Raw genomic sequence first — 14185 nt, 5'->3', positions numbered from 1 at the left:
TTCATTTTACAGATGTGGAAACTGAAGCAAACTGGGTTAAGTAACTCACCAAGGGTCACATTAACTAGTAAATTTTTGAGGCCAGATTTGAACTGAAGAAGATGAGTCTTCCTGGCTCTAGGTCTGTCACTCTATCCACTGTACCACCTAGCTGCCCAAATTTTCTTACTACCCTCTCTGAGACTCATTCCAGTTTCCTTATCTCTAAAAACTAGTTAATAATCCCTACCTTACTTACCTCACAGAGCTGTTGTGAAGATCAAATGAGATAATAGAATTTTTAAATGTTTTGAAAAGTTATGCATGTTGCATGTTATATCAATGCAAATTATTTAAAAATTATTTTATAAAATATACATTAATATCATTACTATATTAAATATTAATTATAAATAATAAAATATTAACAATAAAATTATTATGAATTTATTACTTCTCAAGTAAATTTGAATTTCACATTTTATACCAGTATACCAGGCTCATAAAATACTTTCCTCTGATATGATAGGGCAAAAGTCCTTAATGAAACAAATTAATCTGAGTTTAGAATACCAGTACATCTCATGTTAGTTTATATGTAAACGAAGTAAATACTTGGCCTTCAAGACACATACAATTGTGGCAGCCCTGCCATGACAGCCTTAATTAAACAAATAATCAACTTGGAAAACTGATGCAGAAAAGGAAGATGATGTGGAATTGATGAATGTTTGGCTCCTCAGATATTTCCCATGGAGGAAACGTGAGTGGCCAATGAGTGCAGTTCCCAACTATGTATGTTTAAAATCTACCCATACATGAAATATTGAGGTTGTGTCTATTAGGGATATTAGGCACAAGATTTCTGAATCTCGCACAAATACTGCTCCCCACACAGAGTCTGCCTTCATTTTATTTTCTATAGGAGATAATCTCAGAGGACTCTTCTCTCAAAGGTCCACAATTCTATTCTAAACTGAGGAAAATTGTAATTTTAAAATGCTAGGGTAGATGGCCCACCAGGGAGAGATTCAGAAGTTAAATTTGACTTAATGACTGGTCCTATTTTGCAGCTTCATGGAGGACTCCCATGAAAAGGGCAGCACAACCCTACAGAGCCAGGCTGAGGCCACCAGGATGGCAGGACAGCTGACTGAAGGGGACAAAGTACAATATGGCAGAGTAATAGTTGTTTCTTTTCTTCTCCCCTCACTAACCTGTTGTTGCCTCAGGCCTTTGACCAGTGAGAGCCCCTTAGGTCACTCAGTGTTTTTAATCTCTTAAAAAATGTCTTGGTATTTTTCAATTGAAAATGAATGGGGAAAAAATACACTAAGACACAAGAATGGAAGGATGCTTCAGAGAGGAGAGTGTAATGACTCTGGCCAGGGATCCAACTTAGAGAAGAAGCTGCAATCCTTGTGGGAGACAGATGATTGGTTGGTGGATTTCAGAATAATTTTTTTTTTGTGCCCTAGAATGTTTCAAGAAGCTTAACTGAGGATTTTCTTTTCTTTTGTCTCTCTTCTGTCTTACTCTCTTCTCCTGTCTCCTTCTCTTTCCTTTCCCCTTCCCCTTATGTGTGTCCTCCTCTCTGTTCTCCCTACACTTGTCCTGTATTTCAGGTGAATGCCACTCTGTACCTGGCCTACCTGAGGGCAGCGGGAACATGGATCTGCCTTTCTGTGGTGTTTATATTCCTGTGTCAGCAGGTGGTCTCATTCTCTCGTGGTTACTGGCTTAGTCTTTGGGCAGATGACCCCATCGTGAATGGAACCCAGCAGCACACAGGACTTCGGGTTGGGATCTTTGGGCTACTAGGCTGTTTCCAAGGTGTCTCTAACCTCTTCTCACTCTTTCTTCTTGCACTCTTACAATCCGTTCCCCTAGATGTTTTGTAGCTCTCTCTTCTCTTCAGTAGGGCTCAGAACCAGTGGCCTGCCTCAACTATCCCTTACCTGGTATTCCCCTTCCTCTTCCCGACATTCATCAGGAGCTCAGGTGTTATACTTCCGAATACAGCCTAGATTCTGTCCTGGTCCTTGTGACTCAGGAAAAGAGACTTCCAGGGTTTTTCTATGCCTTAGAAAAGAACTGACAGCAAGAACCAAAGAAATCTCTAGATCATGCATTTTGTGCTCCAGATGTTTTGGATATGATCCATAGGAAATAAACATGCAACCCCTTTCCCAAGCAAGCCTTCATGTAGCATCTGATAATCTTCTCAAAGCAGGATAAGAAACTTCTCAGGAGACCAGGCTTCTGGGAAGAAGGCCAAAGATTCACCCAAATGGAACTTTCTTTATCACCCTTCTGTTTACACACACAAACTTGTAAATAGGTAACATGTCCTGACAATTCTCTGGGTTTTTTTTTCTGTTTAAAAATACACCCTCACCTTATACTTTCTCATTAACTGGGAGGAGATACTTCCTATATTCATGACATTTAATTGAATTTAGAATAATCTTTAAAGAAATGCAGTTTTGTGACACTCGAGTCTCTCTGTCCCTAATTTGCTGTGTGACCTTGGTAAAGTCACTTCATTTATCTAGGTCTCAGTTTCCTCATCTAAACAGTGAGGGGTTTGGATTAGATGGCCCCTTCCAGCTGTAATTACTCAGGAGTCTAAATACAGACTGTATAACAATTGGGATTAAGCCAATAAAGTATTAGATCATAGATGTTAGAGGTTGTCTAGTTTAACCTTCTCAGTTTACACATGAGGTGACTAACTAAGGCCAAGAGAGGTTATGGGACTATTAGAGTTCTTTGAGTAAATTATTAATGAGAAAATGAGACTGTTATAATTATATCAGTTATGTAAAACTTAAACAGTTTGGTTTCTTTAGTAAGTTTACTCTCATCCTAGCCATTTTGTTTGTGCTTTGAATTTGCTTAGTTAACCCCTTCCTAGGCAGCTAGGTGGCATAGTGGATAGAGCAGTGGGCTTGGAGTCAAGAAGATCTGAGTTCAGATCTGGCCTCAGATACTTACTAGCTGTGTAACCTTGGGCAAGTCACTTGACCTCTGTTTGCCATCTTTAAAATGGAGATAATAATAGCACATACCTCTGACGGTTGTTGAGATCAAATGAGATAATATTTGTAAAGTGGTTAGCCCAGTGCCTGGCATATAGTTGACACTATATAAATGGTTATTCCCCCTTCCTCATAGATTAGCCCAGCTCTTGTTAAATTATCACAAGTTCTGCATCATTAATAATACTTTTACATTTGGTTATACTTTGCTTTTCTGGAAGCACTTTCATACCCTTAATTTACTTAATGGGCAATACAGGTACCATTTTGGGGTTTACTAGCTAAATTTCTTTCTCAAAGACCATGCCTTGAACCCAATTCACTGTGCATCTCATTGACTGGACAACAGTAGGTCCCAGCCCAAGCACCACTTAATGGTTACTTTTTGGACCCTCCTGGCTCAGAGTGAATGTAAATAGTAATTTCTCTTTTGGCCAGCAAGCCTAAGGATCTTTACCTTCCAATTTGATTTTTTTTTTAAATTAAAGGGGCCATCCCTTGACTTACTTCTTCAACAGGCCTATTCACCGAATGGGCATTGCCTCACTCAAAGTGAGAATTCAGAAAGACCTTAGTCCAAGGTCTCCCACTGCATCCTGAGCCATCTTCAGTCATCACTAGCCACTGGACCCAGATGGCTCTGGAGGAGAAAGTGAGGCTGGTGACTTTGCACAGCCCTCCCTCCCTCAAATCCAAATCAGTGTGAGTCATGTCATCATTTTCCTGATGCCAGGGTCCTCTGAGAATGAAGGACAAACCACACAGCCATTTTACAAATGATAAAACTGAGGCCCAGGGAGAACTGGGTCCCAATCCTGGACTGTATTAGTTACTAGCTATTTGGGCAAGTCACTCAACCCATTTTAATTACAGCCTGTTAGGACTGGAAAGGACTTTACAGACGATACAGCAGACCTGTAGACTTTATGAATCACCTAAGTTTGCTCCAATAATGACAAAGTCTTAGCTAAAGTAACCCTGTAGCTGTTTTCCACTTTTCACACTCTTTTCTCCCTCCCTCGGCTTCCAGTTCTGCCTACATGTACCCTCAGGATCATAGATGGAGAGTTGGATGGGACCTTAGAGGATATTCAGTCCAAATCTCTCATTTTGCAGATGGTGAATCTGAGCCCCAGTGACATTAAGTAACTTGCCTAAGGTCACACAAGTAGCAAATGGCGGTCAGGATTTGAATCCACATTTTCTGACTACAAGCTGAGTATTTCTTCCACTGCACCATGAGTTCTTATTTCCTGCTTTTATGTCTTAGCCATTGGAAGGTTTGGCTCCATTGCAGTTGTCCTAGTTGGGGGAGTTCGAGCATCTCAACAGCTGTTCCAGGGGCTCCTGCATGACGTGGCCAGGTCCCCCATGATCTTCTTTGAGCAGACACCTATAGGAAATTTGCTCAATCGCTTCTGTAAGGAGACCGATGCCATGGATGCTGTGATTCCAGACAAGTTCAAGTCTGTTTTAGGCTTCCTGTTTGGACTTTTGGAGGTGATCTTGGTGATAGTGGTAACTACTCCACTGGCTGCTGTTGTGGTCCTGCCCCTCATGGCTCTCTACATTGGGCTGCAGGTATGGAATACAGTGCAGACACAATTCCAAGAAAGGAATGGGAGGCAAAACACAGTGTTATATACCATTCATCCCTCCTGGTACTTTAGGATGCCATTCCCCACATCCAAGCAAGACTGCTAGACTTGGGCTCTTGCACACAGATGAGCTTCTCATCTGTTCTCATACATCTCTCAGGAAATTTTCCCTCCTTAGTTTATTCCTCTCATAACCCTCAGTATTGTCACAGTTTTCCTTAAAATTAGCCTTCTATTTTCATACTGAAGCTGTTAACTTTTTTTCATTCATAACAGAAACTAAGAATAGCTAATTATCATGTTCCACATAACCATGGTCATCTCTTGGCTGAGATGAAGCACTGAAGATACTTCTGTCTTGGGTTTGGGGAGAAAAATTTCTCCAGTTCCTTTCTGTGACTCGCAAAGCCATTGGAGGGTACTCTTGTGATAGTCTTCCTTGCTGTCCCCAGGAAGTCAGTGACAGCTGAGGATATACAGACCTGGAAATGTTGAGTGACACTGATGCAATGACATAACCAAGACTAGAACAGGTTTCCTGACTCCCAGCTCAACACTCCTGCCATATTGGTTTCTATCAATCCTTTATCTTAACTCTTAAATCCTGCTATATTATGGCCAGGAATACTCTCTTTCTCCCTATCTCTCCTCCCCATGACATTGTCTGTCTGTGTCTGACCTCAGAACCTGTATATTGCCAGTTCATGCCAGCTGAAGCGCTTGGAGTCAGCTAGCCGCTCACCCATCTACTCCCACATCTCAGAGACGTTCCAAGGGAGTGCTGTGATCCGGGCCTTCCAGGCTCAGGACCAGTTTATTGTACAGAATGACTCACGGATAGATGAGCACCAGAGAGCCAGCTTCCCCAGGCTGGTCGCTGACAGGTATGAAAGGGTTTGAAGAAAAGGGAAGGAGAGTTGGGGGTGGAGGTGAGACCCTGCAATTAGAACCTGCATTGGGTTTGGGAAGGCCATGAGATGAATAATACAGTCTGGTCCTCTTTTCTTCCTTTCTTCTCCTGCCTCACACACCAACCCTGCTTACCCTTTGGTGGGTTCTCCAATTTGTTTGTAAAATTTCCCATGCTGAAATATATAGTTGCCCAAGATCATTTAGTCAGTGATTTTCCTGATGGCAAACAAAGTCAATAAGGCTTTGATAATCACCCTCTATTCTATGGGATGGTATAAGGATATTTTCTTTCTTTAGGAGGGGAGAATGAAGGAGCTAAACACTGCTCTGCTGGGCTCCCTGGGGAGCCAAGTAACTGGGGATGCACCCCAAGTCAGCCTACCAGGCACAAAGTCTAAAATTCCTCCTCCCTGAATGGGCCAAAAGTCAGTCTCTTCCCTACCTAGCTAGTCCCTGGTGAGGGCTTCTTTATAAGGACAGCAGGTGTGCAAGCTTTTATTAATTTCTTACTGTATTTCAAGCCCTGCCCTCAAGGGGCTTATGTGCTAATGGGGAAAACAACATACATATAAATAGGTACATACAGTATCCATACAGAACATATGGAAGAGAAGTTGTTGCATGGCAGAGAAAAAAACCAGGGAAGGTGTCCTGCAGAAGGTGGTGTTTGAACTGTGTCTTGAATGGAATTAGGGATTCTAAGAGGTAGATTTGGGAAAAGAGAGCATCCCAGTCATTGTGTATAGTTAGTGCAAAGTGCAAAGATGGGAGATGGATTGCCGTGCGTGTCATTTAATTGCTAGCAAAATAGGTAACTTGTGTCCAGTGCAAAATTCTTGAGGGGTCTTTCTCCTGCCATCTGTCTCTTACGCTGAAGTACCCTGTGTAGAAAAAGGAAGTCATTGGCTTCCAGTGCCAGGATAAGATTTCTTAATTATAGGGAACTCCAGGATCTTCCCAGTCCTCCAAGGTTGTTTTGTCTCAGGGCAGATATACTGACTGCACTAGGCCTAGTCATCAGAAATCTTCACGTGGCATAAACTACCCAAAGGGTTGATATATGAGATGATAATGTAGAAACAGGCAAAAAAAAATTGCCTCTACCAGCATTGAAAGAATCTCCTTTCTTGGGTCAAACAGGTGGCTGGCAACCAATATGGAGCTTCTAGGAAATATTCTCATCTTCACTGCTGCTTTCTTTGCTGTGTTCAGCAAGCCCCACCTCAGTCCAGGGATTGTGGGGTTTTCCGTTTCAGTGGCTCTGCAGGTACTCTCATCAACTTTCTCTGTCTCAGGTAGCTGGGGATGGACAGACTAGAGAAGCCAGCTTGTTCTGCAAAGGTATGAGAAGCATGTATTCAGTCTCCAACGCCCAAGAAAAGGCTCAGCAAATGTTAGAGCTGGAGGTAGCATGACTCTGGAAAGAGACCTGGCTCGAGTTAGAGGACCTGGGTTCAGGTCCTGTGTATGACCTACCTATATGGCCTTATACAAGTCACTTAGCTTTGTGGGCCTTGGTTTCCTCATTTGTAAAATTAGGATGTTGAATTAAGTGGGCTTTGAAGTTCCTTCCTATTGTATAGTTATGATCCAATGAGATTATTCCAATGGATGTGGAAACCAAGGTACTCACAGGTGAAAGGAATTGTATAACATCAGGTAAGTCAGTCAGCTAATGCTAAAAGCTGAAAATACAAAGAAAAGACAACTCCCCCCCCACCCCAACAGTCCCTGCTTTCAAGGAGGTCACAGTATAATGAAGGAGACCACATGCAAATGATTCTGTACAAATAAATAAACATGACAGTAATTTCTGAGGGAAGGTAGCAAGATTAAGAAGGACTGTGAAAAGCTTCTTGTAGTAGATAGGATTTTAGCTGAGACTTTAAGGAAGCCAGGGAAGCCAGGAAGCAGAGACAAGGAAGAAAAGCATTCCAGGCATGAGGCGCAGCCAGTGAAAACACTCAGAGTTGGGAGATGAAGTAAGGAAAAGCAATGAGGACAGTGTCACTAGATTGCAGAGTATGTGGCGGAGAGTAAGGTATAAAAAAGGCTGGAAAGATAGAAAGGAATCAGGTCAGAAACGGCTTTAAAAGCAAACAGAGGACTTTGATGCTGTAGGTAATAGGGAGCCATTGGAGATAACTGAATAGTGAGGTGATATGGTTATACCTGCATTTTAGGAAGATCACTTTTATAGCTAAGTAGAGGATAAACTGGAGCAGGAAGAGACTTGAGGCAGAGACACCCACCAAGGGGCTATTGCAGCAGTCCAGCTGTGAAGTAATGAGGAATTGTGTCAGGCTGGTTGTAGAGTCAGAGGAGAGAGAAGGGGGGTGTATACACAAGATACCATAAAGGCAAAAGCCACAGGACTTGATCAGCTATGGGATATAGGGAGTGAGAGTAGGGAATTGAGGATGGCACTGAGGCTGCCAGTCTGTTGGGAAGATGGGGTTTGGGAGGATGATAGTGCCCTAGGCAGTAATAGGGAAGTTAAGGAGAGGGGAACATTTGGAGGAAAAGATAATCAGGTTGGAGCATGTTGAATTTAAGATGTCTACAGGACATTGAGTTTGAAATGTCTTAAATGGCAGTGGGAAATGTAACACAAGAGGTCAGGAGAGAAGTTAGGGCAGGACAAGTAGATCTGAGAGTCATCTGCATAGAAATGATAATTGAAACCATGGGAGCTAATGATATCGCCAAGTGAAATAGCATAGAGGTAGAAAAAGGCCTAGAAGAGAGCTTGGTGAACCCCCACAGTTAGCAGGCATGACCTGGATGAAGAGATATTTGTTATTCAGCAAAGGAGATAGAGAAGTATCAGTAAGACAGGAGGAAACTCAGGAAAGAGCAGTGTTATGAAAACCTAGAGAATGTTACCTGGGCAATTGGTGGCAAAGCCAGGACCCAGAAGTCAGGTCTATGGATAGCTGCTGAAAAAGGCACACCACTCTGGGGACATTGCTTAGGATCATGGCATACTCTGTCCTGGATGAAGGCTCACATTAACTTGGAGTCTGACGCCTTCAACCTGCTTTCCACCCTTCTGGAGCCAAGGGCTGGATCCTTTCCATACCAGACAAGGGGCCCCTTTCATCTTACATCATCTCAGCCTCTCTCTGCACTTCTATCATCTTCTGACACTCCAATGTGCTTGAAACAAGGCTGTGGCTTCTCCCTGGATCCAAACATAGAACAATAGGGGTGGGCTGGGGAAGGTGAAGTGATGGTGGAAAAGAATCGAATCCTGCCACCAGAAGTGAGAAATATATAGTTTTTTTTTCTCCAGGCTCAGGGCCTGAGCAGAGCTATAAGTGACTCTACTGGCTTTCTGCACTCATGCCAGAATCTTCAGTGCAAGTCAGTGGGGCTGAGAAGTTAGTTTAGTCATTCAATTGGTTGGAGCTCAGCGCTAAGAAAATTAAGACCATGGGAGCCCTTCCCTTTACTCTGCTCCATGTGATTCCCTTTAACCTCAGTCAGATATCTTACATATGCCCGCTTTTAGAACTAAAGAGATGAAAAAACATGAATGTTTCAGTACAAACCATCTTTTCTACTGGAAAACCTGACTATTTGTATCTGTCCTATTGATGATGGGCCAAGTTTTTTAATGCCAGTTTGCTCAATGGTTGTCTGGATTATCCAGGGTCAGGACCATCTTGTTTTTCTGTTCTTACCTGTATCTTTCTGGCATGTTTATGTTTGTTAGCATCTCTGCCTAAAAAAAGGTCTGATTGAAGGTCAACCTAAGAGAGAGCACTTGCTTTGCTTTCTATCATTCATCCTGAAGTGGTGAAGGGAGCTGGTAAAATGGAAAGAATGTTGGCATTGGAAACAGAAGATGTGGGGTCAAATTCCACTTCTGATGCTTCCTACCTTTGTATTCTTGTACAAGTCATTTAACCTCCACTGTCCTTAGTTTCCTCATCTGTAAAATGAAGAAGTTAGATTACATGGCTTTTGAGATCTCTTCCAGCTATATGTCTATGACCCTTGGGTATATTTGTGTAGGATAAAAAGAGCAGGCCTCTAGCACCAAGTCTACCAAGCTAGAGTTTGCTATCAGGACAAACTTTTTGGATGTCACCCACTTTATTCATGCCAGGTGACTGAAATCCTGCACTGGCTAGTGCGTTCCTGGACAGACCTGGAGAATAATATTGTCTGTGTGGAAAGGATGAGAGACTACATTAAGACCCCTAAGGAGGTAACCTCCACTTTCTCTGTTTTGAAACAAAGCATAGTCATCTTCCTAATCAGGGTACAACCATAGGCATGTCTCTGTTTTCAGTTGGCCACATAACATGATGTCCTGGCTTTTCAAAAATCAGAAATTCATGCCTGCATCTCATCCACTCCTTTTGGATAGGGAAAGGATTGAGATTAGGATCAATAAATTAAAGTGGAATGGAGTACCTTGATGGGTAGTAGACTCTTCAACAATGGAGGTTGGGGTGGGGAGGTCTTTAAGAAGAGGCTGGATGACCATTTGTTGAAGGATGTTGTACACAGGATTTTTGTTCCAGGATAGGTTAGACTAATTGGCTCCCAAGATCCTTTTCAATCCTAGGATCCTCTGTGTAGACCCATATACATGTACCCAAGTATCGATCATGACCTCTGATTTCAGTATATTATTTTCAATCATGGGAAAACCTTGAGAAAGGCACCTTTCTTTCCTCCTGGCAGACCTGCCTGGACCCCAGGTTCAAGTTCTTTTAAGTGAATTTCTCTTCCTGCTGGTTTTTGGTATTTTTCCCTTTTGTCTAGGCCCCTTGGACCTTGCCCCATAATGGGATCAGTCACACCTGGCCTGCCATGGGGCAGATTGAATTTCGAGGATATAGCTTAAGGTACAGGCCAGAGTTGGCATTGGCTTTGCGGAATCTGACTCTGAAAATTCACCCACGGGAGAAGGTAAGCAAGGCCTCCTGTGGGTCATTCATCTACTGAAACTACCACAACTCAGTAAACTCCTACTCTGAAAAGCTTAAGGTTTTCCTTGAGTTTCTTGGAGGCTAGTCTAATAACAGAAGATACCACCTCTTCATGTCTTCACTCCAGGTTGGCATTGTTGGCCGGACAGGGGCAGGGAAATCATCCCTCACCATTAGCCTCTTGAGGCTCATCGAAGCTGCAGAAGGAGGGATCTGGATTGATGGGGTGAATATCAGTCAAGTGGGGCTCCATACCCTGAGGTCCAAAATATCCATCATCCCTCAGGTATGTGGTTGGCTACTGGAGAAAACCATTAGTAGGCATTCCCAGGAAGTTCGGCTTTATGTGTCAGATGTGAGTTGGGGGGAGAGAAATCTGGGTATGGAAAAGGGGAGATGCCCTGTTCTTTGCTTTATTAGGACATTACTAGTGGATTTTACTTTCCCTTTCTGTCCCAAGGACCCAATCTTGTTTCCTGGCTCCGTGAGAATGAACCTTGATCTCTTGGATGAACATTCTGATGATGAGATTTGGAGGGCACTAGAGATGGTACAGCTAAAGAGCTTCATTTTAGGTCTCCCTGGCCAGCTACAATATGAGTGCTCAGACCAAGGAGACAACCTGAGGTGAGGACAGTTATGGAAAAAGGAGGAAACATTGAACTGCTTTACCTAGAGCTAGGCATTGGGCATGATAAGCACGGTTTGGGTTCCAGGCTAGGTTATCCTGTGGTTTCAGTGGTAGTGGTATAAAACAGATCTGGAAGGAACCTCAAGAGATCATCTGTGTCAGGAGTTCTTACCCTTTTTCGTAACATGGACCCATCGTGATGTCCTTGGTCCTCTTCTGATGTACTACAACAATGTTTTTAAAGGTATACCATAAAAAACAGAATTACATAGGAAACCAAAAATTAGTGAACAAATAAATAGATGTAGTCTTTTTTTCCCATTCAAATTCACAGACCTCTTAAATCTATCCATCGGGGAATCTGTGAGCCCCAGGTGAAGAACTCCTAATTTGTTTAGTCTAGCTCCTTTACTTCTGGTTATCATAGTATTTATCCCTATTTGACAGAAGGCAATTGAGGCTCAGTGAGATTGTGATTTGGTTCAAGGTTACATGGTTAGTAAGTAGAAGAACCAAGAGAAGATTTAGTGACCATTTGGTCACCACATGAGTAACTCTTCTCCTGTTTGTTCACACAGTGTAGGCCAGAAGCAGCTCTTATGTCTGGCCAGGGCCCTGCTCCGGAAAACCAAAATCCTTTTCCTGGATGAAGCCACAGCTGCTGTGGATCCTCAGAATGATCTCCAGATCCAGGCCATCCTCAGAGACCAGTTTTCAGATTGCACAGTACTGACCATTGCCCACCGTCTGCACACAGTGATGGATTGCAGCAGGTACCCCCTGCAACAGAGTCCCTCAGCCTTTGCTTCCAGGGTCTGCTCAGAAAGATACTATGGAGCCTTACTGGTAGTTCAGCAATCCTGAAACAAGCCTCAAGTGTGAACTCAGGCTGCCTTTCTTTTTTTTTTTTTTGTCTAGGCAGTGGGGTTGACTTGCCCAGAGTCACACAGCTAGTAAGTGTTATGTGTGTGAGGTAGGATTTGAACTCAGGTCCTCCTGACTCCAGCAGTGCTCTATCCAGTGTGCCACCTGGCTGCCCCATGCCACTCTTTTTTTTTTTTACATTAAAAAAAATTTTTTTTTTGTCTTTGATTTTGTTTTTTTTTTTTCACTTCCACAAGTTTTTGAGTTCCAAATTTCTCACCCCTCCCCCCACCCCAAGATGGCATGCATTCTGAATACCCCTTCCCCTGGTCTGCCTTCTCTTCTATCTCTCCCCCCTCCCTTCTCTTATCCCCTTCTCCTTCTATTTTCCTGTAGAGCAGGATAGACTTCTGTACCCCCATTTCCTGTATTTCTTATTTCCCAGTTGCCCATGCCACTAATTCTTAATAATCCTTCCTGACACAACCTGGGTACACAGAAGACCCTAAAGATAGTGAGGAATCAACCCTGTACAGATCTTTGAAGTAGGCTCTATACCTGAATGGAAGAGAACAATTCAGAGGAAAGAAGATGTCCAATCTTTGCCATTAACAGGGCTATAGTCTAGTTTCAATCTAGAATCATGGCAGGGCAATCATGGCAGGGCATCCTATGAAATACATCAGGCCTCTAGATGAAAGTTAATTCCCCTTTGTCTCGAACACATCCTACCTTGTGTAATAACTGACATCTACATAATACTTTCAAGTTCATGAAGTACTTTACCTTCACAACAACCCAGTGAATAAAGTGCCTTATTGGATACTGACATGCATTTGATTGTGTCTTAAATAGGTAAAACCCTGGGAGGTAGTATCTTCATATTAGAAAGGAGGAAACTCAGGCTCCAAAAGATTAAATAATATGATCATACTTACACAGCTATTAAATGTAAAAGGTGGACTTTGATCTAACATCTTCCTGACTTATGCAATATCGTATTCCCTGAGATTTTAGTTAAGTTCTTCCTTACCTACCACAGTGAGTTATAGTCATCCTATTCTTGTAGAAAAGGAGAGATGTGGCCTAGATGACAGTACAGGTACTTGATAGATTTGGAATTAGTTTAGACTCACGAGTAGGTAATAATGGTTCCATGCCAACTTAGGAGGTCTCCAGTAGAATACCCCAGGAGGCTGTGCTAGACCTTATATGCTGTTTAACATTTTTATAAATTATTTGGATAAAGTATAAATGGCATTCATATCAAATTTATAGGTGATATGATGCTGGGAGGGGTGGCTAGTACATTGAAAGTAGTTGAGATCCAAAAATGTTTTGATAGGCTAGAGAATTTGGCTGAATCTAATAAAATAAAATTTAATGAGTGCAAATGCAAAATTTTACCTTAAAGAAACCAACACTACAAGTACAAAATAGGGGGACGAGAGGGCAGAAACAACTTGATAGTTTGTTTAAAAAAGATCAGAGGGTTTTAGGGGACTGCAAGTTCAATATTAGTCAACAGTATAATGTGTGATCACTGTAACAGAGGCATAGCTTCCAGGACTATGGAGGTAACAGTCACACAGTATTTTGCCCTGGTCTGACCATATATGGAATTTTGTGTTCGTTTCTGAACATTACATTTTAGAAAGGATGCTAATAAGCAGGAGAGCATCTAGAGAAGGGTGATTAGAGTGTCAAAGGGCACAAATCCATGATATTATGAGGACTGACTGATTGATGAGACTGGGGATATTTGCCCCAGGAAAAGAAACAAGCTGGGGGGTGGGGAGATATGACAGCTATCATCTTCAAATACTTGAAAGGCTGGCATGTAGAAAAGGGATTAGATTTGTTCTATTTGACCTCAAGGAGGCAGTAGATGGTGCAGCGGACAGAATGCTGGGCCTGAAGTCAGGAAGACCTGAGTTCAAATCCAGCTTCAGATGCTTACTAGCTGTGTGACCCTGGGCAAGTCACTTAACTTCTGTTTGCCTTAATCCACTGGAGAAGGAAATGGAAATCACACCAGTATCTTTGCCAAGAAAACTCCACGGGTATTATGGTTCACAGGATCCCAAAGAGTCAGATGAGACTGAATAACAACAATCAGAACCAGAATGATGGGTAGAGGTAGACAAAGGCAAGTTTAGGCTTGTTTAGAAAAACTTCCTAACAGCTATCTAACTATGCAATAGGCTGCCACCA

At 42.5% G+C, this 14185-nt stretch overlaps 1 protein-coding gene across 4 annotated transcripts in view; it reads left to right on the top strand.

The window, feature by feature from the left end:
• The window catches only part of ABCC6 (ATP binding cassette subfamily C member 6), a 63103-nt gene that overhangs the window by 43711 nt on the left and 5207 nt on the right, over positions 1-14185 (top strand). For all 4 annotated transcript variants that reach the window (XM_020972429.2, XM_020972428.2, XM_020972430.2 and 1 more), the window contains 10 exons: positions 1053-1161; positions 1605-1812; positions 4291-4601; positions 5303-5502; positions 6671-6797; positions 9645-9746; positions 10310-10456; positions 10604-10762; positions 10937-11103; positions 11686-11880. In XM_020972429.2, the coding sequence (XP_020828088.1) occupies positions 1053-1161; positions 1605-1812; positions 4291-4601; positions 5303-5502; positions 6671-6797; positions 9645-9746; positions 10310-10456; positions 10604-10762; positions 10937-11103; positions 11686-11880 (1725 nt within the window). The remainder of the gene's footprint in view (positions 1-1052; positions 1162-1604; positions 1813-4290; positions 4602-5302; positions 5503-6670; positions 6798-9644; positions 9747-10309; positions 10457-10603; positions 10763-10936; positions 11104-11685; positions 11881-14185) is intronic.

The sequence above is a fragment of the Phascolarctos cinereus genome, unplaced genomic scaffold (assembly GCF_003287225.1).
Source record: "Phascolarctos cinereus isolate Bilbo 61053 unplaced genomic scaffold, phaCin_HiC Scaffold_4;HRSCAF=312, whole genome shotgun sequence".
NCBI classification, from domain to species: domain Eukaryota; kingdom Metazoa; phylum Chordata; class Mammalia; order Diprotodontia; family Phascolarctidae; genus Phascolarctos; species Phascolarctos cinereus.
This window is presented reverse-complemented; position numbering and strand designations above follow the sequence as displayed.